General features: G+C 35.4%; 4 protein-coding genes across 4 annotated transcripts; 2 read left to right on the top strand and 2 right to left on the bottom strand.

Moving 5' to 3' along the window:
- Positions 1-513: 513 nt before the first annotated feature.
- Positions 514-1,245, top strand: LOC111493339 (probable signal peptidase complex subunit 1). Its single transcript, XM_023143007.1, has 2 exons — positions 514-589; positions 816-1,245. The coding sequence occupies exon 2, from the start codon at positions 816-818 to the stop codon at positions 1,095-1,097; it is 282 nt and encodes a 93-aa protein (XP_022998775.1). The 5' UTR covers positions 514-589; the 3' UTR covers positions 1,098-1,245.
- Positions 1,246-3,348: 2,103 nt separating this feature from the next.
- On the top strand, positions 3,349-7,558 carry LOC111492801 (nuclear pore complex protein NUP54-like). Its single transcript, XM_023142265.1, has 9 exons — positions 3,349-3,977; positions 4,072-4,125; positions 4,298-4,357; positions 4,467-4,577; positions 6,097-6,162; positions 6,227-6,313; positions 6,435-6,536; positions 6,928-7,077; positions 7,184-7,558. The coding sequence occupies exons 1-9, from the start codon at positions 3,516-3,518 to the stop codon at positions 7,298-7,300; spliced, it is 1,209 nt and encodes a 402-aa protein (XP_022998033.1). The 5' UTR covers positions 3,349-3,515; the 3' UTR covers positions 7,301-7,558.
- A 983-nt stretch (positions 7,559-8,541) lies between these two features.
- LOC111492274 (mannosyl-oligosaccharide glucosidase GCS1) lies at positions 8,542-17,964 on the bottom strand. Its single transcript, XM_023141566.1, has 22 exons — positions 17,480-17,964; positions 17,284-17,357; positions 16,466-16,717; positions 15,799-15,973; positions 15,081-15,167; positions 14,856-14,924; positions 14,645-14,741; positions 14,240-14,322; positions 13,102-13,209; positions 12,601-12,722; positions 12,339-12,446; positions 12,179-12,252; positions 11,229-11,354; positions 11,019-11,086; positions 10,195-10,344; positions 10,068-10,118; positions 9,870-9,926; positions 9,540-9,689; positions 9,360-9,451; positions 9,151-9,260; positions 9,012-9,075; positions 8,542-8,861 (listed from the first exon to the last, which is right to left on the bottom strand). Exons 1-22 carry the CDS (start codon positions 17,777-17,779, stop codon positions 8,717-8,719), a joined length of 2,562 nt encoding a protein of 853 aa, XP_022997334.1. The 5' UTR covers positions 17,780-17,964; the 3' UTR covers positions 8,542-8,716.
- An 860-nt stretch (positions 17,965-18,824) lies between these two features.
- On the bottom strand, positions 18,825-19,977 carry LOC111493225 (uncharacterized protein At3g27210-like). The gene is made up of 3 exons (XM_023142873.1): positions 19,643-19,977; positions 19,458-19,535; positions 18,825-19,312 (listed from the first exon to the last, which is right to left on the bottom strand). Exons 1-3 carry the CDS (start codon positions 19,818-19,820, stop codon positions 18,933-18,935), a joined length of 636 nt encoding a protein of 211 aa, XP_022998641.1. The 5' UTR covers positions 19,821-19,977; the 3' UTR covers positions 18,825-18,932.
- Positions 19,978-22,426: the final 2,449 nt, after the last annotated feature.

Genomic DNA, 22,426 nt, shown 5'->3' with positions numbered 1-22,426 from the left:
TTGTGGTTCGAACCGGGGATGGCAGTTAATAATTTTTTAATAATTTATTTATCAGTTTCTAGTATTGAATTTGGTTTGGTTATGTTAGGTTATGGTTTTAGATCGAACGGCGGTCTTTGTTGCTATAAATTTTAATACCAATACATAACCAACTTGGAAAGAGATTGAATTAATGATATATATAAATTTATTCTAATTTATATTAATAAGTGAATCATGAATCAAGCTAGTATGAGATATGGAAGAACACGAAATCCTTCAATTTTACAAAATTATAAAACCAAATGCTATTTTTCCTTAGTTGTTATTTAATTAAAGTAATCGTAATTTTGAAATATTTATGAAATATAAAAGTAATTATAATTATTTTTGTTATCCATCCTAATTAATTACTATTATTTACTGTTTGTACGGTCGTGTAGATGCGGGGATCGATTGGACGGCCGAGATCTTACGTCTCAATTCTTCCGAATCAGAACCGGTAAATACATACCGCTCTGCGTTCTTCGTCTGATTCCTCAAAGCAATTGTCATATTCTAATTTCCTCCCGCTAGTCATTCCCCATCGGTCAACAAATTCGCCTTCAGGTTACTGCTCTCTCTCATCTCTCAGTTCTCGAATTCATTCTTGCTTTATTTTTATATTTTTAAATCTTTGTTCATAGCGCCAAGGATTTCCAATTTTCAGTATATGTAGGGCTTTTCATTATAGTTAAATCTTTCTATGGAGTACTCACTGATCTTTGTTCATTGATGTTCTTACGCCTCCTGCCGATTTGGATCTGACGATTATCTTCTAATCTTCCATGTTTTAGATGGATTGGCAAGGGCAAAAGCTAGCGGAGCAGATGATGCAGATTATGTTGGTTGCTTTTGCGGTGGTGGCCTTTTTGACAGGCTATGTTATGGAATCGTTTCGGATGATGATGTTGGTTTATGCTTGCGGTGTGGTTCTTACCACACTAATCACTGTTCCGAATTGGCCTTTCTTTAATCGCCACCCCCTCAAATGGCTGGATCCTAGCGTGGCTGAAAAATACCCTAAGCCGCAGCCGCAAGAGCCGGTGGTTTTGAAGAAGAAACCCACGAAGAAGTAGGTCAGTTTGATTGATCTTGTTCTTGGATTAGCATACAGTTCGAATCTTTGGATTTCTGAATGTCCCGGAAATGATAATACATACGCTCTTTATAAGAATTATAATTTTGAAGTTTTTGTGAAAGACATTTCTTTCATGCCCTTGGCTATTGCTTGACTTTGGTTTCTTGGAGAGGGCTCCCTTGCGTTTTTCTGTTGATGGTCAAAATAGATTAAATCATAATTAACATGTCCATATCGTCATAATTATAAGTTCTTGTTTGCTGTTCTTCCCCGTGGGGAAGAGTCTTTCCCAATGAGAATCCAGAAAGTTTTTGGGCAGCGCTCACCCTGGAGAACTCCCTTTAGATCCTTTCGAAAAGTGGTTTTTCTCCGCTAGAAGAATTTTTCTACGTTAACTCATGGAGATAAATGGCCCGGAATTTCTTTCATTTGTTGAGTCGTTCTCTTTTTTACCAATTGAAAGAAAAGAGACCGAGTTTACGAGGTTTAGGCAATAGAATTGCTTTACCGGGTTATCAATTTTTTTTGTTATTCTAAATTTTGTAATGTACACGTGAAGAGCCTTAGACTAGACCAAATTAAGTTACCACACACCATATCCAGGGAGGCACAGAAATTTACATTATTCCTATGCAGTTGCTATGAAGTTAGTCTACATTACTGTGAAATTAGGCATTCTTGTACTCTCTTATGCGCTTGAGTTTTTGAAGCTATTCTGCAACATGTTTTGTGTGAATTAGGAGTTCTTCGAAGGACTGAAGGCCTTTGGATTCATTCAGGAGATTGTGTATTTATCTCACTTGAGTTACATAGCTAGAACATTAGGTAGTTAATGGCTTTACTAGCAATATGATACGAAAGTTGCAGGTCTTTTGGCTAGGACTATGAGGAAGGGATTTCTCATACAGAAATTATTATTTGGACGTGACTTTTTTTCGTTTTGCTTTGAACAATTACCTCTTTGTGAGGTTTTTGTAGAATACCACAGTGGTTAGTACAGGAGGTTGTAATAGTGTTTGATATTGGCAGTTCGAGCAGGTAACGGTCTTGACGTGTTACGATGAACTATGTTTCTAATGCTATAATTGAATCGTGCACTGAACATTCATTAAAAATTCTCTCTGTTGGAAATCTTTTGGTGTTCGTACTCCATATCCCTCCCCACGAACAATGATAACGAGACCTGTGAGTAGAATTCATCCATGGTCATTGTATTAAGGTGACAAGACTTTGTGGCTTGGGATCTAATTTTGAGTACAGAGTGGAATGAATTACTAGATTTATGAAGTAATTTAGTTATTCAGCTTTACGTTGTAACGGTTCAAAGATTTTATTTATTTTTATTTTTTTCTAAATTGTAACAATTTATTCCATCCTTCTAGACTTTATATTTGTAATTAATTTATGAAATTGATTTCGTCGAAAAGGTTTCAGAGACTAAATTGTTAGGTTACAAAAGTTTAGAGTTTTACGTTGTTAGTTTGATGTATCCCAAGTTTCTGTTTGTTCTATATCACAGTCATGCTTGTCCAAAGCGTGTTATCTTTGGCTACATGTCGGATTTGTCTAAGACGTGTTGTCAATGGATGCATGTTCGTTTCTAACCCCTTTTACATGCTTTCATCTTAGACATGTCATTAGTATTTCATGTTGTGTCTATATGAAGGTGAATGACAGTCTACCAAAATCATACCTACAATTTTAACTATATTATAGGGGATACGACTAGTGGTTTCTTTCTCCTCCCTAAGTTATATGCTATCAAAGCCGCGGTTGCCTAATTGCTTTTAACTTATAACATTGTTTTTTTTCAAATTGTTTTCCACGTATTTAATTGCTCACATTTTTCAAAACATTTCTCTCAAATATGACTCTGCGTACGCCGACGTTGTCCATGAAGTGTAGAATTTTTACGGCTGACTTATTCGTTGGATTATAACAAGTGTAGCATAACTATTGTTCCGCTGGCAATTGTGACATTCTGTGGGCAATATGCATCACCCGTGCAATGTTATCGATCTTGTTCTAATTATTTAACAACAATTCTTAATTCTTAAAGCTTCTTTGGAAGTCTTGTGGAAACTAAATTTATTTTCAGAAATAGAAATACTTTTAAGCACAACCGTCGGATCATTTTATTGTTTCAAAGCAATTGCCAAATGAGTTCCAAAATTTCTTATAAATTGAAAATGGGGCGGGTCGTCGGGTCGCCCCGATCATTTTTAAACCTTTTGAATCAGTTCCCAATTAGTTCGCGGCAAAATGATTCAATGCCCTAGACTACTTCCCATCCTCACTTAAACCCAACTCTGAAAACCTGAGAGAGGCATTTCCCTCGAGCTCAAGTTTCGACTCTCAAATGGCGATTTCGGTTTGAGACGTTAGGGTTCCTCTTCGACGCTTCACTGCATATACAATGTTCGGAGCTCAACAGTCCTCATCCGCCTTTGGCACTCCACAATCAACTCCGGCCTTTGGCACTCCGCAGACAACTCCGGCATTTGGCACTCCACAATCGACTCCAGCATTTGGCACTCCACAATCGACTCCAGCATTTGGCACGCCGTCGTCCACTCCTGCCTTCGGAACTCCATCGGCATCTCCCGCATTTGGAAACCTTTCAACTCCTGCGTTCGGAACTCCATCTACATCGTCTTTTGCCACCGGCTTCGGTTCGTCTCTCTTCTCCACTCCATTCTCTTCTCAGCCTTCACAACAGCAGCAATCGCCGCTGTTTCAGCAGCGAGGCGCCACAGGATTCGGTTTCCAGACTCCGTTTGCAGCGCCTCAGTCCAGTCCATTTCCAAATGCTCAACTGATCACTCAGATGGCGCCGGTGGCACCGCTTCCTTTCTGCCTGGCTGATCGAGATATTCAAGTACGTTTCTGAAACTAATCGGCAAGAACTAGTAATATCTCCTATATCTTACTGCATCCTCGCCTATTTATTTTATTTTGATTGTCTGCATCAGGCAATTGTTGAGGCATACAAGGACGACGCAGGAAACCCTAAGTATGCTTTCAAGGTTCGTTTCCCTGCTCTCGACTGGAAACGGAATGTCTTTGTTTTTATCCTCGCCAACCCTTGAGTGTTGATAATCGTGAGGAAGAATATGATAAGCTTTCAATGAGCTCTAGGAAGTCACGTATTCATCATCTCCCGTTGTTCCTAAGTTGATACTTGTGTTTGTTTTGCAGCATTTGTTGTTCAGTGTAACTGATCCTCAATATAGGGCGAAGCCTGCAGGTGTATCGGATGTGAGTTCGATATATAGCATTTCTTACGTCTGAAGAATTTTTTTATCTCTTTGTATGAAATTTTTGCGTCGGATTTACACTTAGTATGGATAGTAGTTTGCATTGCCAGACAATGTGGGCTGAGGCAATGGCAAAACTAGAAGGCATGGAAAGTGCGGATAGAGAGCGATTGTGGCCACAGCTTGTTCAAGGTTTTAAGGATTTATCTCAGCGCTTGAAGGTATTTCAAATTACTTACACATGTGCGTGAAATTCTTTGATAATTCAATTTCCTGCCGTGTGCCGTGAAATTCTTTGATAATTCAATTTCCTGCCGAATGTGCCGTGAAATTCTTTGATATTTCAATTTCCTGCCAAATGCGTCGTGAAATTCTTGGATTTTGCATATCTTTTGTTATAGATTCAAAATTTGTCATTATCTCCATCAGCGGTAGTGGATTTGCAGGCGTGTTCTTAAAAAACCTTAACCATATATTTATAACTATGAGCTTCTTTTTCACCTTGTGGATCTGATTCGATACTTCGAGTTCTGGATATATGGATATGAGTTACATTTGAGAAATGGCACTGATGAATATTGAATTATATGCTTAGTCCACCTGTTTCTCAATATTAAGAATATTCTTATTTCAATTTCAATTATTATATTCGCTGTATTATATTTATTTGAATTTTATTGAATTTTAAGTGAAGAAATATTTGTCTATTTACACAATATTCTAATGTTTAATATTGAAAAATGGTGCGTTTGAAATTAATATTAAGTTTGATGATTATAGCTTCCCTTAAAAAGTTATTTTTGATGATTTTTAATGTAAGTAATAACTATTAAATAAAATAAAAACGATTTTGTAGGAACTAACTGAACGATTTGTTAGAACTAGGCTTAAATTTTATAGTTTATTTAAATACGTAATATCTCTTCTTTTATTGTTTTTTAAATGAAACTATACTTTTGGTTGTGACGATGAAGAAAAAATAAATTCATTAAAACTATACACTAAAGAGTAAGCATTACTAGAAAAATATACTTCCAACAGTGAGCAAGATTTTCGTAAATGTTCTTAGATATATTTTTTTTTTCCTTTCTATATATAATGGTGAATTTCAAATGTCTCCAGTGCACGGCCTCATATGTGCCTGTACTTAATGCACGACAAGTAGTTTTTTTCTTTCCCCTTCCAAATAGTGATAATGCAGGGTGTGGAAGCTTGTGTTCATATGTTATTGACATTTAAAACTATGATGTAAGAAAACACAAGTTATATTTGATAGGATGCCAGTTATGTTTTTGATTCCATCCATCAATGTTGGTGAAACAAGAGCAATAGCCTATTGACTAGTTTTATGTTTTCATTTAAGATTGTTAATATGTTCTTGGATAAATACTATCTTTATGTTCAAGTTGTGGAGAGCGTAAATTTAAAATATTCATGAGTTATCAATGTCGCATAATCTGCATGTGCTTCCAGCATTCCTTGTGAAAGTCCTTGGTAACCAGTGAAATGTCCTTGAAAGCAGTCAAATAGAGAATTTGTTTTGTTGTAGTTATGGTTTATAAAAATAATTTATGCAACTAAAGGTATCTGAAATTTTAATGACATTAGTTTTTTTTTTAAACTATTTTGTTGTGCATACTTTTCTACTCATTTTAAGTAATGTTCCTTTTCACACGTCCTTGTGTTTGCTGAATGAAGTAGCCTGGTTTGTTGCACTGACTTCCAGTGGGGTTAATGCAGATTCAAGATGAAGTCATTCTCGCTGATGCTGAGAGGCTGCGGATGACTCAAAGCAATGTCAAAATGGTAATCTTATGCTTCCTTAATGATTTATTTCAAATTTCCTTTTTCTAATAGATACTGGATACAGCTTCAGAGGCACTTTCTAGCTGATACTCTACCATGGGTTCAAAGATTGAAACAGAAGGAGCAAGGTCTTCAAAGGCGTCTTTTGAGAGTATGTGATCTTCATGTTTTCCTTCCCTCCCACCTTCTCAACCCCAAAAAATAAAGTAAGTTTACAAGGCTACTGATGCTAAATTGCTTCTGTATTAATTTGTCCTTTTCTTCAATTAAAGGTCATGAGAATTGTGGAGGCACTAGAAAGTAAGGGTTGCCGAGTGCCTGTAATGAAAGGAGAGGCTGAATTGGCAGAGAAGTTAAGTTTGATAACGAGGCAGGTAGGTATCATTCACCCCTTTTACTTTATATGCGAAAAGAGATATTGATTGTCCTTCCCATGGGAAGTTCGTGGGACATTTCTTTCTAGGTATACCAAATTCAAGTTAATCCTAATTGTTGAACGTATAAATTATTTCAAAATATAAGATGTTAGTAATCAAGGCCGTATTTTTCATTTTAAAGATGTTAGTAATCACATAACGATTATCTTTCACTTTTTTTAATGTTTATTATAATATGGCATTATTGTCATTATTCTGTAATGAAATTTGAAAGATATCATTTAAAGGCCATGCCCCTACATTATTATCAATGGGGCATCATAAATTATAATTACAACTATAACTAGGGAAAAGTTGCATCGTAATGATATCCTTGGACACTTTTCAGTTCAAAGAATCTGGGGCAGAGCTTTCAAGAAGGGTGCAAAATTTGCTTATGATTACTCGTGGCCAACCAAATGGCTCCGGTGCTGGTAATTCCATCTATCTTCAAGGATCTGCAAAAATACACGAACAGAGTCTTGCTGATATGCAGGAGGTGAGAACATATTTGTATTTGAAGTCTGCTTTCTCACTTGTAGTTTTGCTGGAAATTATTGTAAATTTAGTAACCAACTTTATCTATATTTACTTTTTTGTGTCAGGTTTTGCAGCAGCAGACGGAGGCCATTGCTAGACTTGGAACTGTGTTAAAGCGAGACGTTAGAGACATGAAAATCATAATGGCTGAAGACAAAGAGATGACAGATGATCCGAGTTAAAGGGGGGAATTGAATTCACATTTCTAGCCATTGTTTTGCTTTGTCATATACTTTGCATGATTTTTCCATCCAAAATGCAAAATTAAAATCCGTTTTCAAAATTCTTATGTACTGCCCAAGTAATTTTGGAACTGCTGGCCGACATCTGTTTTGAGAGATGCTGGTTGGTCAGTACCTTGTTAAGGTAGGTTCAACTTGAACTGCTTAATACCCATGCGATTTTGAATCAATGCAGTGTTGAAGGCTGAGAACTGTAATCGTTATGCAGCGTGAAACAGTTGCTATGTTGGGTCTCTTAACGTTGCCAGCATTATCATCGTCAAGGCCTTGGATTCATCTATTCCTTTGTCAGGTGAGGTGACTGACTCTCACATTCATCAAATATAACTTTTAAAATCTCTTGCATTTGGGGATGTTAGGCCTCTTATTATTTCAAACTTAGGTTGTTCATAGTTGTTAGGTATAATACTTATGTGACTAACCCCAACCCTTCGAGGTCAGGTATGTTTATATGCGAGGGACTTTGGTGGGAATGAAATTTGCTTGGTCACAAACTGGCCAAGGATTTGGGGGCTGGGGCAAAATCTAGAGAAAGTGCAAACATCACGAATGCTGAGGGACCTTGATATAGGCCAGACTTAAATTAAAGGGACATCAAAATTTTTATGTGAATTGAATTCGCATCTCACGTAATATTGAAATTTTTGTTTTCCAAAGGACGTATTTCTTTTTCCCGTTCGTTAAAAAATCCATCATAATTTTAAGCTTTTTTTAAAGAAACAAAGCTTTACAAAATATATATATATTTTAATTTTAAAATTGAAAACTCTATTTAGTATTCAATAGCAATACAAACTATAATACAAGTTATATTACATGTTCTAAAAGGGTTTAGTTTCATTTTTCGTTCTAAATATAAGAAACTAAATTCAATAATATACAAGAATCAATATGAAAATTTGTTGAAAGTAAAGTTTTCAATAAGTTCCCGTATAATAAACAAGAGTCGTTAAGATTAGATGACACAACAGATGGCATCAGCTTTCTTTTTATATTGAAAGAAAAAGTAATCGAATTTTAAATCGGAAATCTAGTATTTATGATTTAAAGAGTTCGAATTTCATCTTAATAAATTAATTAAATAGTCCAAAGATATTTGAGACCTTTATCAAATTATAGTAATGAATTTGAACTTTTAAACCATAAAATTAAATTCCTAACTTCAAATTTAAATCAATTTGTAACTTAACTTTAAATATTTGGATGATTTATGTATACCATTTATCAAAAATGTTACCTGCAACCAGTTGAGTTAATGTGCTCCAAGCCGTGTGTACGTAAATTATGTTTGAGTGAAAGGAAGAGGAGGGATTAAACAATAATATATATGAACCTATCTGAAGCTCCCCTTTATCTTTAACTTTCTGCATAAGCTTCTGCCATGATTAAGAGCACCAGAGATGTCCAACCAGTAAATGGGTGTGCGCCTTTTCCCTTCCCCGTCTTTTGATTATACTGTTCCCAGACGAATCCAGTCTTGTGATAATTGCCAACCACATTTCTGCTCCAACAATGAATGAAGCTATAAGCTTTCTATATCTATGAAACGAATACATACAGCGGCTAACGAAGGAAAATGATAGTAAAAAAGCATGATCTTTCGAAAACAACATTAAAAGGAAGATTAATTGTACGGGCTCATAATAGTTACCTAATTAAATTGCTTCTCAACTCGTCACGAATATCTTTGGCTCTTTCTCTATACGGACCATCCTCTGTTATTCAGGTCACAGTCAGGACATTAAAGAAAAAAACAAAGAGGTTGATAAAAGGTGAAGGAATGAAAATACCTGTGGCATAGTGGTTGAGTGCTGAAAGAATTAAGTAATTCATGTTCATCCAAATTGTACCTCTCCAATATGGTGCATCATGCTCTGTATTGTACTTCATGTATAATGAGCTACAACATGCAGTTTTGAAGACCCCAAATTAGTCCCACATAAAACACAGCAGAGCTTGGGTCCGTCAACAAACAGAATTTATGATACAGTACAGGTACCTCGTCTTAGATAGGGAACGGAGTCCATAATTTGTCCAGAATACGCTTCGATTTGAAATAAGATCAAGTTGCTTTTCAAGAATCCAGGATTCCTGTTGGGGAGAAGAAACAGAAAAATTCAAGCCTTTCCAGCGTTGGAAAAAATAAACACAGAAATGGCTCCATGTTACCAAATCTTACAGGTGGAATGATTCTCCCCATGAGTGGAAAAAGACTGACGTAACCGATATGAGGAACCATTCTCAGTCGTGGCGTTCCCGATACTTCCCGAATTAGTTGTCGGGTTGTATATCCCTGCTCTACCATCACCTCTTTCCAACTTAAACGAACCTACATGAAACCAATCCTTGCATTAAGCACCACAAGAATGGACTCAAACACACAGTATCACAAGAGAACATTTTTAAGAGTTCGTATTTACACAGCCATTCCACCTATTAAGAGTTGATTTCTAGGAGATAACTTAATTGAAGTCATATTGTGAAGGCAATGATAGTACAGAGGCAATACCTTTTCAGTGTGATTTCCAAAATCTAAATAAGTTCCATGGGCATCATCGAAGTGCATCTGGTCAGGCATCAATCATAGTTAAATTTAATAGTTATTCCTATTTTAAATTTTCTTAAGAAAAAGACAACCAGCATAAGTAATTATCTTTATATATACATTTTAAATACATTTCCAGCATAGATGAAAGTGACGACCAACCTGATTCAGAAGCTCAAAATCCGAAAGAGTTTTTGCTGCTAAACTATAAACCTGCATAATATGAATTCATTGGTATATTAAAAAAAGAAAATATGAGATACTAAATTAATATCTGTTAATAACTTACCATTCCAACTTCCTTTCCCTTCACGATTAGCTCCGAGATAGAATGCATGCAATCCGCAGCAAGAAGCATCCAGCATCGGAGGTCCACATGACGCTCATCATCAGTTGGGTGCGAAGCACGAGGATAATCATCCAACCCAGACATCAATGTCTACAGGTGTGGAAAATTTTAGATAAACCTTTGTTGGTTAAGTCTAGCATATTGTTGACTAAGGCATAAAAGAGAAATTTCAAAGTCATTATTTGATACAGCCTAGAGAAATATGTTTCTGCAACACTGACAAAGATTCAGAGAAATTTCCACACTCTTATAAGACCTGCAAATTGTTTCCCTAATGCGGAGCTCCAATTTTGATGGTCTTCTCTGAATGAGTACAGATGTACTTAACTCACCTTCACAACTAATCTACTTTAGTACACTTTATTTACTCTACTTTTGTATAATTGAACTAAAAATGAACTCCCTAGTTCTTCCCAGAACCAATGGTGAAACAGAATTATGACAACCACAAAATCCATAACCACGTAGAAGAAGAGATGTTTTCACCTCACCACATACCGACACGAGAATCCAAATCACCCCAGATTATTTATGAAGACCAAGCTCCTTTTTCTCGGGTAGGAAAAAATTTTATTGATTAAATGAAAGAGGAGGCCTCAAGGACTTCTTGTGGGGATCATCCAAATAACTGACCTTCTGATGTATAGCCTTACTAAAGATCAATCATTAATGATGGAAAAATTCATAAATCGACATTCGTGTTGGTAAGATAAAGAAGACCAACAGAGTAGCGCAAAGGAAGAGGAGTTCAGAATGACAAAAACCTTAGGGTTAAGTTCACGAATTGTAGAGCTGTCTCTTCCATGCCAGTAATAGCTGCTTGCCTCTTTCCCTGTGTTCCTCAAAATGATATTTCAGTCAATCAGGAGGATAAAAAGTGAAATTTCAAATGGCTCGATAACTAATATGTTCTCAAGCATAGTTAAAGGACCATTGAATGCCTGAAAAAACAATAAAACACAAGATGCAGACACCTGGCTGTGTAGTATTGAACCACTGGAACCAAGCTTCTAAGCGGACAAAAGCTCTCTCTAAGAATGAAGAGATCTCAGAGCTTTCTGTCGTTGTAAATGCATTTTTCTTTAGGCCATGAACCAATTCTACAAGAAGAAATAAACCTGATCACCAACATCGCAGCTAGAGATTCCACCAAATTATTTGATAATTTATGTTATAGACCACAAGAATATACTATAACCAGTGTACAGTAAGTTCATATTCACTGGTTACAAGATTACATACAGAAGCAGAACATGTAGAGTTTGTTAAACAATCACAGCACCCACGCATGCCAGATTTCTGAATACACAGCAAGTGTTAATGGGAATGTGCAACCATATGACGATGAGATATGATTCCAAGAAATAAGCAAGCCAAGAATTGCTAGCAAGGTTCGCATTATGTCACTTCTACAAACCCTTCGATCAATGATCATTAACATTTCTCGTCTCTTATTTAGATAAATAAACAAGAAAGAAGAATTCCAGAGTTTTGTGCTTAATCTACAAAACAATGTATCTTTTTGTGCTTAATCTACAAAACAATGTATCTTTATGTAGCAGACATAGTAGGAATTCTCAGCATCGTTAACAAATTTTCCTCCATCAGAAATACATTTAAAAATTATTGGAGTTTGAAACTTTAATTACATCTTACTATGTCCCTCAACACCCTTGGCACTATCACAATTTCTGTTTTTCTATTCTATTGCCCAAATATTATATATATATATATATATATATATATTTTTTTTTTAAACTCCTAGCAGTATACCCATGGTCTATCTCACTAATTCTGGAAAGAAAGTCTCTTCTTTTAATATCTATAGATGTGACAATAAGATGATGGAGGCAGGAGAGGGCTGGGGAGCGAGATAAAATAACCATACACAGAATACCATGACAGGGAATTGAGATATAAATACCACGCAAGACTAGAAATAGTGCTGGTGGGTTTGCATTGCTTGGATACTGAGGAATAAATTCTTCCGGGACCTTACTGCAATGAGATTAGGAAAGAAAGTGGAAGATACTTCAGTAGAGGTTCACTGTAATTTAGCATCACGCATTTGAACATGCAATCACCTGACAGCTTCGGCCCCTAATATTTGTTCACGTGGAATCCATCCATCGATATTCATTAGATCCAACCAGTGACCAAGAATATCTAAGCTAATATGAATATCCCATCGCCTGTTCAACAGTGGAAAGAATAGGGGTCAATAATGAAACCTCAGCTCAGTAAAATTCCATAACATGTGAATTTTTCTTTATCCAAAAAGCAAATAATCTATCTGCAGTTGTAAATGTAAAATGAACTGCACATCTAAAAACAATAAGCACCTACCAGATCAGCAGCTGATGAAAGCCTTCATCCCACAAAAATCCCCTAGGAAATACAGGACGGCATGGAACAGCAGTGTAAAGCTCAGCAGGCCAATAATAAAGAAAACTATCACGACTTCCGGGCTGCAATAAATGTAGTGCTGTATTTCCTCAGTTGTCAAAGTGGTATTACAACAAAAAATTCACATTTTTTTTTTTTTTTTTTTTTTACACCAGCATCTGTTCTTTTGTATCATCCAGTATCTAAATCCAATCCTTAAATTTGATACTTTGGGAGATTTCATAAGAGCTCTAGAAATAAATATGGAAAATGATGGAGCTACTTAAGGCAAGTAAACTTTGCGATGAGAGGTATATTACAAAAAGGGAAGGGGACAAAAAATACTCCAGCATGAAATAACATCTATATCTGAGGGGGTGGGGCTTCTATAATAATCATATGATATTACAAAAATCTCCAAGACAAGCCAACAAGGAATGAGGAAAAGCTTCAACTACTTACATGGGAGGCATCTGGGAGTGCAATTTTTGACTGGCCGTAGAAATAACCAATGCCACCTAATAAGTTTGCAACGGCAGCCTTACCAACAGTTGTGGATTCTAAATCAAACTGATCATAATTGCAAAATTAGATCGATCAAAGAATAATTACAAGATTAAGAACTTTAACAGAATATAATCTAAAATCAAAGAAGCAAATATCACTTAGTTGGAAATCTGTCATTGCCTTAGCGACCTTTTTGAGACAGACTCAATACATGTTGTATTGAACACAAACTAAGCAAAAGATTACCTAACATGTATTTTCTCTTATGGAATAAGCATCCGACTTTTGATACTTTGCTTTAAGTGTGTATAGGTATGTGTCAGAAATATATCTGACATAATTCTGATGCCTGTTTAGAGTGTCACTATTCTTATAACTTTTTTTTTTTTTTTCAAACATGAAAGACATTTTTTGAGGGAATTTATCATACATTTTTACCAAAACAACATGTATTTACAATAAAGAACTACAGAAATTGGTGTAAAAAAAGCCCTACTGGGTAATATGAAAAGATGCAGAAATTTTCGTTTAAGATGAGAGATTATTATTTGATGAAAGGGTCATATGTCGTTTGGGTTACTGAACTTCAACTTGTTGGGAAATGTTGCATTATTTGGGAATAGAATTTGCTTAATGATATACAAATTTACTTAGCTAAATGAGATTGTGAGTGTACAACCTTTATATCGTATAATTCGTAATGTTCTAAAGTACACTGTTTCTTGCTTAAAAGGAATATCAAAAGCATTGACATGCTTAGAATATAGTAATATATTTTTTAAATTTACATACAGCAACCTCGGTCACCATAATATTTTTCTTCTTTTCCGTTTTTTAAATGATATCTAGAGTCAGGGCATCCAAATGGCATCTAGCTACGCACTATATCCAACAGTTCTAGTTACTCAGTTCAACCAAATCTTATTTTAAATTAGTTTACACTGGTAATTTAATAAATCATGCATTGATTTGCCCTTATCCAGTTCCACCATCAAGAGAGAAATATTGCATATAAACTACAAAAGATGTGAAATTTTCTTGCAAAATATAAATGATAAAATGATGAAGAGAGAGATCTCAAAATTATAAATACCTTGTTCCCCAAACCAAAGCGCTCCTCAAATCTTGTATCAAATTCTAACTCTTTCTCTTTTAATCGATCAGTTAATGATGAACCTAATTGAAGTGACATGCCCAAACATTGTAAGCACACAAAAGCAGAAACACGAATTAGACTCTCCATCCCATAAAGAAAATGAAAAGATTTTTTTATAGAGATACACACAAAACTTCAAATCAATTCAATAGTTTTTCTTTATTCTTCTCCAGTTTCCCAACTTTTTATACTGTACAGTTGTTTCTTATCAACACACGAGCACACAAAAGCTTTATATCCTTTCTCAATTCTAAATTTGGGTCATGACAACTACTGCCAACTACAAACTGGATCTTGTGGGAACCAGTTCTGGAAATGAAAGCCAAACATAAGCATAAACACCTGTAAGACTGTTCACACGTTCCTCTTCTCTAGAACTTGGAAAACCAGTTCCGGAGATGAAAGCCAAATCTGTTCTAAATGGAATTCTTCCGGAGATCTGTAAAATAAAAATGAGTTACACAGAACAAAACAAGAAATGGTGCCACTCGTATGATTTAGATATTCCCAATTTCTACATGATAAGAAAAGTTTTATCAACATGGAAGCATACCTGGAAAACTAAAATATTTGAAGAGTCATCAGATGTGTCAGAGAGCTGCAGTCGACCAAATTTTCTTGCCTGGTAGAACAGATAGTGCAAAGACATGTCGGTTCAGTGAACATTAAAGACGCAGATATGTAAAGCCAAAAAAAAGTATTCAAGGTGAAAAAAATCAGACATCACGATGCATCCACATTTATTTTAAACTAGTACGAAAAAGAAAAGTTAACCTACTTGTGCACCAAGATTGTCCTGGACAAGTTCAGATAAATTGTGAAAATGCCCGGTCCTAAAACCACTAAAATGGACTTGCACATCATCCTGCAGGGGCAACCATAAGAAAAAAATGATGTCACCAGATTTACCACAGTGGTTAAGTAAAAAAAAATTCAAGTAGTTTGAGTAAAGAAAGAAAATTATGCAAGTGGCAATTCCTACTACATAATCACACACATTTCAAGATATTCAGGAGGTAATTCAATAATTGAAGAACTTTACTTCAACAAGCAATTATGAAAAAGAGAAATCAGAAAGAAAAGGATGGAGTAGCAGATGTTCCATTAAAATGTTTGATTGAGCTGTGAGGGGCTGGGGGAAGAGAGTTACAGAAGAAACAGATGATCATGGAGATTTGTCCTCTCGTGGTCCCATAGAAAGTGCAGAAAATAGATAGGTGGGTGATTAAAACAATATGTTAAGAGAGTCAGCAGATATGGGATGGGCCAAATTTACTATGTGCAAGTGCAGTGGTAGTAAATGTCAACAGCATCCCATAAGAGTTCATATAAATCTAACACAGATATTCTCTTGAACTTTAATCATGGAGAAAAACAATAATTCCTCATTTAAAAAGAATCCAAAGAAAGAAACTGAGAGAACTAATTTTTTTAGAGAAGACATTTCAAAAAAGAATCTATGGAGAGGCATCACACTTTTGCTTTCAGGAATTTACCCTAGATTCTAAATGTAACTGCCAATTTCCTATATCTCTTCGTGAACCTGATGCTAGGAGTGAAGTCTCATGAATGTTCATGGCATCTCTACTCAAACTTAAAGCATTTCCATCTTCATCTGCCAAGTAGAAAAAATGATGTCCAGTTTTCAACAATTCCTTGGCCTCCTCAGATCTGCAAATCCAGCAAGAAATAATAAGAGCATGTTTATCCTCACAAAAGAAGCATGATAAAATTAAACATATTCTCAAAAGAGAGAAAAAAAAAACCATTTCCGGCCTTAAGCCTATGTCTCATTTAAGAAACAAGTTAAATGGGAATGAAAAAAAAAATTATTCGCATAGTTTGTGACTCAATTAAACTAAAAGTCAAATTTTGAAACCTGCAGGAAACCTTCTAGTACAGGTGGCTCAGTAGAAGACAGACTATGCACTAAAAGAATGTGCTAGATATCGACTTTGTTCATCAGGAATAACTTTAGATGCAAAGCTAGATCTTTGATCAGGCTAACAACAACCACTGTGCCACAAAATAAGTTCGAACTTACTAAAAAATCCAGTCCAATTATCCTACTTTCTCAAGATAATATTTCTGGACAGTCCTTCAATATTAAATCCACATTAATGGAAAAAATGCTTAAAATATTCGTCTACTAAGTCCATTTACTTTTTGCTATTAACTTCAATGCGAACAGCCCAATCTCCACCATAGCCACTACCACTCTCCTTTGTTTTCAGAAAACTTGTTGTCAAAGTCATATCGTGGTCAACAAGAACTTGATGCCCAAAATCACGTGCATTATGATGTGTCCAGCCATATGAGCTTAGTTCATCGGAACCTTGGCACACATGCCTCATGACATATCTTCCATTCTGAACACCTATCCACATCAAGCCAGCAAGCAATGAAAGTGGAGTCCTGAGAGATAAGAGAACTATTCATTGGCTAAAGAACTAGATATTCGTATAAATCATTTGATAAAGTGAGAGAAGAACAAAATCTGTGTTTATTTGACGCAGAATAATTGGCTTTAGTCAAGACTATCATTACAGTGACCAAAGTTACATATCGGATATTGAACTCTAAATACTAAGAAAATATGAAACTCAGTATCAGAACTCACCACAGAAAGAATGCACTGCCTAGCGAGGTTTGAATCATAGAAATTCATTCATATATTATAATCCAACAATATATACCAACTATTTACAGTGATTTGGACAGCATAAATCTACTTCCAGAACACAACCAAAGAATCGAACCGCCGAGAACGTTAAGCTTATTAGTACAGAGTTTGAATTCTTGGTAATACACATTTTCTAAATGGACCAAAAGAATATGTGGTAGCATAATAAAGTGTTTCCTACGTAATCGTTGAATAATTAAGAATCCTGTACGTTCGAAAACTTAAGTTCAATTGTTGAAAAACATCGTAGAGCGTACAAATATACGACGAAACATTATTTTCAAACTCGATGAAGTACCTCGCTCGTATTCCAAGATAAAGCTGAGGTCGATAAGTTCCCCAATACAAGCTCTCTTTATGTTCACCTTGAAACTGTCTCGAAAACCAGCAAATGCAGGACGGCATAAGAATTATAACTAAAAAAAAAAAAAAAAAACAGCGAAACAGAAATGATGGAAGATAAAAATTAACAAATAGTTCAATTAACTCTCTACCTGAGGAAGGTCGATAACCTTTGGAGCAGGAAATGGCGTAATAACCCTAGGAGTGCGATGATCTCCAACTACTATCAGGCTTCTGATCAAATACAAGATGACGAAGAATGCGACGAAGCTAAAACCTACCAAGACCTTGAGATTAACATCGAAAATGCGAATCCAAGGACGCAATGTATTTCTATCTCTGTGGCGTCTGGAAATATCCGGAGCTTGACGAACCGCGCCGTCGCCACCGCCGTCAACAGCGGAGGAGGATTTAATTCGGCTTCGAGGATTCCGTCGACTATGTCCAGTCATATTGAATTCAACACCGGCATAAATGGAAGGAGGAAGAGGAGCAGCGCCTTTCCTAGTATCTCTACCAGAAGGGGGAGTGAAGTGAAGCAAAGAGAGAAAAGTCTTTGAGTACGAGATTCCAAATTCTGACTTCTGAAACTCGTCCGGCGACGCCTTCACTTGAGGCGCGCGTGGGGTGGAAATTATATAAATACTTTCTTTTCGCGCTAAATACTTAATTGAGAAATAAGTGTGTCTTCATGTCTTGGTTGTTGGGCCGTTCATTCATGCGGCCCAAGTATCCAGGCCCATATAATCAGCGTCAATATCCTGTAACCAGGCTCGTTATGAAATGAAAATAAAAATTATATATTTATTTTATAAGAATAATTAAATTTGTCGATAAATTCTTTTTACATAAACAAAAACAATAAATAAATAATATATATATATATATATTCCTGTATTGCTAATTCTTAATTCATTTTGGGATATTTCTTTTCAAAATTTATAATAAATTGATAGCTCAATATATTTTGACTGGAAAGAGTTTTTTTTTAAGCCATTTAATTAATAAAAATATTTAACAGTGTATTTGTCTAAAAACATGTATATCTTTAAATTTTTTAAAATTTCAATAATACACTTAAATTAAAAATAAGTTAAAATATAACCATTAATATTTTATTTCAAAAATACAATTTTCAAAAGTTTTGGATAAAAACGTTAATATTTGTTTTAAAGATACCCTCAAACTTTCAAAAATAATTTGTAATAAATTTTGTTTGTGAATTTTTTCTCTATAAATTTAAAAAATATTAATACTACTCTCTATAAATTTTGGGAATTTTTTTTAAACATGGTACTAACTATAAAGGTAATTTTGAATTTTTTTAAAAACTTTGGTACAAAATAAATTTATTTTGAGATAAATAGCGTATAAATATATATTTTTTTATTAATTTAGTGTTTTTTAAAATTTAAAGAATGTTTTAAAACAACAATTATTTATTATTTAATGTTAACAAGTACAATTTAATTGGACCAAAATTAAAGAGCAAGAAAAGAGATAAAAGATAAATCAAATTAAAACCATTTGAAAAAAAACATAAATCGTTCAAAACCATTCCCAGTCCAGTAGTTTACATACAGCTTCACAAGGAAAACAATGGGCTCAAGGGTGCACTGGTCCACCGCCGCGGCAAGGGCTGAGCAGCCTCTTCTTTTTGTCGCTAAGGCTGAGACTCCGCGCCAATTTCGGAACCGGAATGCACCACGCCGTGGACTGCGCCGATTTCCCTTTCACCGATCTTGAACGCCCGCTACAATTTGGCTTGCTATTATTATTATTATTATTATTACCTTCCATAATCACCACCCCAATGTGACCATTACTCGTTGCAGTCCCAATTGTTCTTCCATGCTCGCTATCGAAGCTCTCGCGAAACAGCTCAATTAGCAGTTTCTTCGTTCCTTCCGGCGATGGCTCCACCGCCGGCGTCTCGATGGCGTTTGGACGCCATATCGGAGTGCTGCTGCACGACGGCGTGTTATCTGCTCGTAAACAACAAGCCAAGATCTGAATTGTTGAAGATTGTTGGTATGAATCTTACAATAGCTTATACTAAAAATGACAGTCGATGATTATTAATATAAATTTCATAGAAATCGAACTCATCCAAGTTTTTAAAATTCTAACCTCCATTAACGCTGAAGAAATCATCGTTATCAGAATCCAACCAAGCCTGAGAATCGAAGAACATCTCATCGCCCTTACCTGCATTAATTTTAATCCATATTTCAAAATCACTTAAAATCAAGAACAAAATTGCATTAATCACTTAAAATCAAGAACAAAAATCAAAGACGGGGCTGGAATCGAACCGAATTCAGGCGAGCTGGGAAGATGAGAAGACGGTGGACTGGAACAGAGCCTGCCGTTGGCTTGGTCGAGCTCAGTCGGCATCGGCACACGGACATTGACGAGCGCACCGGAACCGACCGACCACTTGAATTTAGGGTCAGATTTTTGGTCTCGACGAATAAGAACACAATTCCCCATTTTTGGTCGCCAGAAACTGTCCCCTACCGATCGTCTAACATGGCGATGACAAGAGGAACACAGAAATTTGTTCAAGAAAGGGAAAGGATCTGGCGATATGGGTCAGGTCCTGTTGGCAGGGAGCTGTTGATTGGTCTTCAAAGTGAAGTAATGGCATTTACTGGGAGTGGGGCCTTTGTATATATATATATATTTATGCAATAAAAGGATGCTTTAGGGGCTGTAAAATTTCGACAATATATTTATATATTAATTAAATTTATATAATATTCTATTATCATTAAATATTGTTTTTTATTTTTATTTCAGAACACAATTGTATGGTTGATAGTATTTATGTTAAATAGAAATACATTAAAAAAACTTAGAGAAATGATATCAATTTGTGATATATTTATTTATTTAATATTGGATTATCAATGTTGAAAAATTAAAATAAATTGAGATATGTTATTACTATTGGATGATAAAAGTCCCACATTGGCTAATTTAGAGAATGATCATGGGTTTATTGGATGATAAAAGTCCCACATTGGCTAATTTAGAGAATGATCATACGTTTATAAATGAGAAATACTAATTCCATTGGTATGAGGCCTTTTGGGAATCCCAAAACAAAGCTCATGAGAGCTTAATACTTAAAGTGGACAGTATCATACCATTGTGTATTTTGTCTTAAAATATCTTTAAACTTTTAAACTTATTAAATAACTCTAAAAAACACTATTATCATTAATTTTGGAGGAACACTGTTAATTTAGTAGACGACTTTGCTCCGAATCCAAGACAGCATCATTGCTTAGTCTAATCAAAATTTTCTTACCCACTTTACCTTTTCACCTCACATATTACTGTTGCTTTTTCTACACTCTGATTTTTTACAGCACATGGATTCAACTTTGGAGGATTATGTAATAAACTATTGGGCAAACCAGTGAGAAGTTAAGGCATATGTACTATTAAAGATTCAAATTTTCGTACTAATATAACATACAGAAACTAATATTTATTAATGAATAAGATTGTCACATGATACACCATGTGATCAAGTCGCCAAAGATTTTTTTGTCGTGTCAAAGTCTCACATAGTTATGGTTTGACAAACAGACGAATAAGTAAAAGGTTAAAGTGCACATACATACCCACAAGTTAAAAGTTGAGATTCTTGCATCCCAAATAGCGTCGAACCAAAAAAAATTTACCAGACGAATTATAACACTACTATGTGTGCAGATGCCAAATACTCTGAAATGTCATAGTATTTGGTTTGTCATTATGAAAGGGAGTACAATGCTTTAACATGCGCAAATAAGTGAATCGTTACGTATTAACATTTAACCAACCGGTAAAATGAAGAGTAAATACTAATTATGACATGTGAAAAATGGGGAAGTGGAGGGTTATTTGAAGGTAAAAAGAGGATGTTACAAAGGAATCCACTGTTTAAATTTACTACTCATGGTTTAACATGAGTGATAATCAGGCCATGGTCCTACCAAAAGAAAGACAAATCTATTACATAAACCAATAGTAAAAAAATGATTTAAACATTCTTCTAAAAACCTCATCAATTGCATTTACATACCTTGAATTTCACGTCTTACAAATGCAAGCGCAAGCTATAGCATTTAAAGAGTAGGAGATTCCATCTCACACACGCCATTGGCCCGTCAATCTTCACTACCAACAGGGGCAAACCAAGTGGCTGTCTATATATGTCCAAGCCATTCCTCCACAAAAAAAATATCCAATACCATCATAATCAAAATTAGCTAAGTTATAAACACAATATAATAAAATAACATCTCATTGAATCAACCAAATTATGCTCCGTGTGTCTCTACTTTGTCTACAACCCAAAAACGTTTGTACCAATAGAACTCATATACCATGGATCTCTAGCTTTCCTAGCCCGGGAAAGAATTTATTTACACCGAACATCAATATACGATGGAACTGTAATTTACCTGTCTTCCTCGCTCGGTCACTCTCTATGAAGTCTCAACTATCAAAGAACGATTTCATACATGTCACTTCAAGGGCCTCAAGGGAACCACCACATTAAAAACAAGCCTCCATAATAAATGCAGAGGAGGTTTCAACCAAAAAGATAAATAAACATTCCCATTTTCCATTGTAAATTGTAAGGCATCCCGAAACTACCAAGGGCTCAATAATTCACCTGTTCCACCAGCCATAGTACGGCGAGTCGGATTGTAATGAATGCTGGGATAAGGAGGAAAGCACAGTTGCCGTCCATCAGAAATAACTCAGGAACATGTGGGCATCATCCTTGAAGTTAAATGAGCTTTGACCATCAAATGAATGAGTAATGGCTTCCCACAAAATGTGTAATCCATAAGGTTACACTTGAATAAATCACATCATATGAGTTTCCACCGACGAGTAACCTGCATATACAAACACTTGACAAACGAAGTTAAACGAACTAGAACTGTTTTCAGAATTGTGTCAATTGAGAAAGGCAACTAAGATAAGAATCCTTCCAGAAAATGCAAGAAACCTGCCGGCAGCAGACACGAGAGCAATTCAAGGTTAACAATGACTGTCACTGCTAACAGAAAAAATATAACAGTCCAAGCTCA

This window comes from Cucurbita maxima, unplaced genomic scaffold (genome assembly GCF_002738345.1).
Source record: "Cucurbita maxima cultivar Rimu unplaced genomic scaffold, Cmax_1.0 Cma_Scf00001, whole genome shotgun sequence".
Lineage (NCBI taxonomy): Eukaryota > Viridiplantae > Streptophyta > Magnoliopsida > Cucurbitales > Cucurbitaceae > Cucurbita > Cucurbita maxima.
Note: the sequence above shows the minus strand (reverse complement) of the source record. Positions and strands in the feature narration are given on the sequence as shown.

Coding starts and splice junctions, on each gene's coding strand:
- LOC111492274 (XM_023141566.1), bottom strand. CDS start 17,779: ATGACTGGACATAGTCGACGGAATCCTCGAAGCCGAATTAAATCCTCC. Junction 17,358..17,479: donor AGGTTATCGACCTTCCTCAG/GTAGAGAGTTAA, acceptor TTTTCGAGACAG/TTTCAAGGTGAACATAAAGA. Junction 12,723..13,101: donor CACTCCCAGATGCCTCCCAT/GTAAGTAGTTGA, acceptor CATTTATTGCAG/CCCGGAAGTCGTGATAGTTT.
- LOC111493339 (XM_023143007.1), top strand. CDS start 816: ATGGATTGGCAAGGGCAAAAGCTAGCGGAGCAGATGATGCAGATTATG.
- LOC111492801 (XM_023142265.1), top strand. CDS start 3,516: ATGTTCGGAGCTCAACAGTCCTCATCCGCCTTTGGCACTCCACAATCA. Junction 4,126..4,297: donor ACCCTAAGTATGCTTTCAAG/GTTCGTTTCCCT, acceptor TTTGTTTTGCAG/CATTTGTTGTTCAGTGTAAC. Junction 6,163..6,226: donor CTCAAAGCAATGTCAAAATG/GTAATCTTATGC, acceptor TACTGGATACAG/CTTCAGAGGCACTTTCTAGC.
- LOC111493225 (XM_023142873.1), bottom strand. CDS start 19,820: ATGGGGAATTGTGTTCTTATTCGTCGAGACCAAAAATCTGACCCTAAA. Junction 19,536..19,642: donor TCCCAGCTCGCCTGAATTCG/GTTCGATTCCAG, acceptor AAATTAATGCAG/GTAAGGGCGATGAGATGTTC. Junction 19,313..19,457: donor TTTCTTCAGCGTTAATGGAG/GTTAGAATTTTA, acceptor GTTTACGAGCAG/ATAACACGCCGTCGTGCAGC.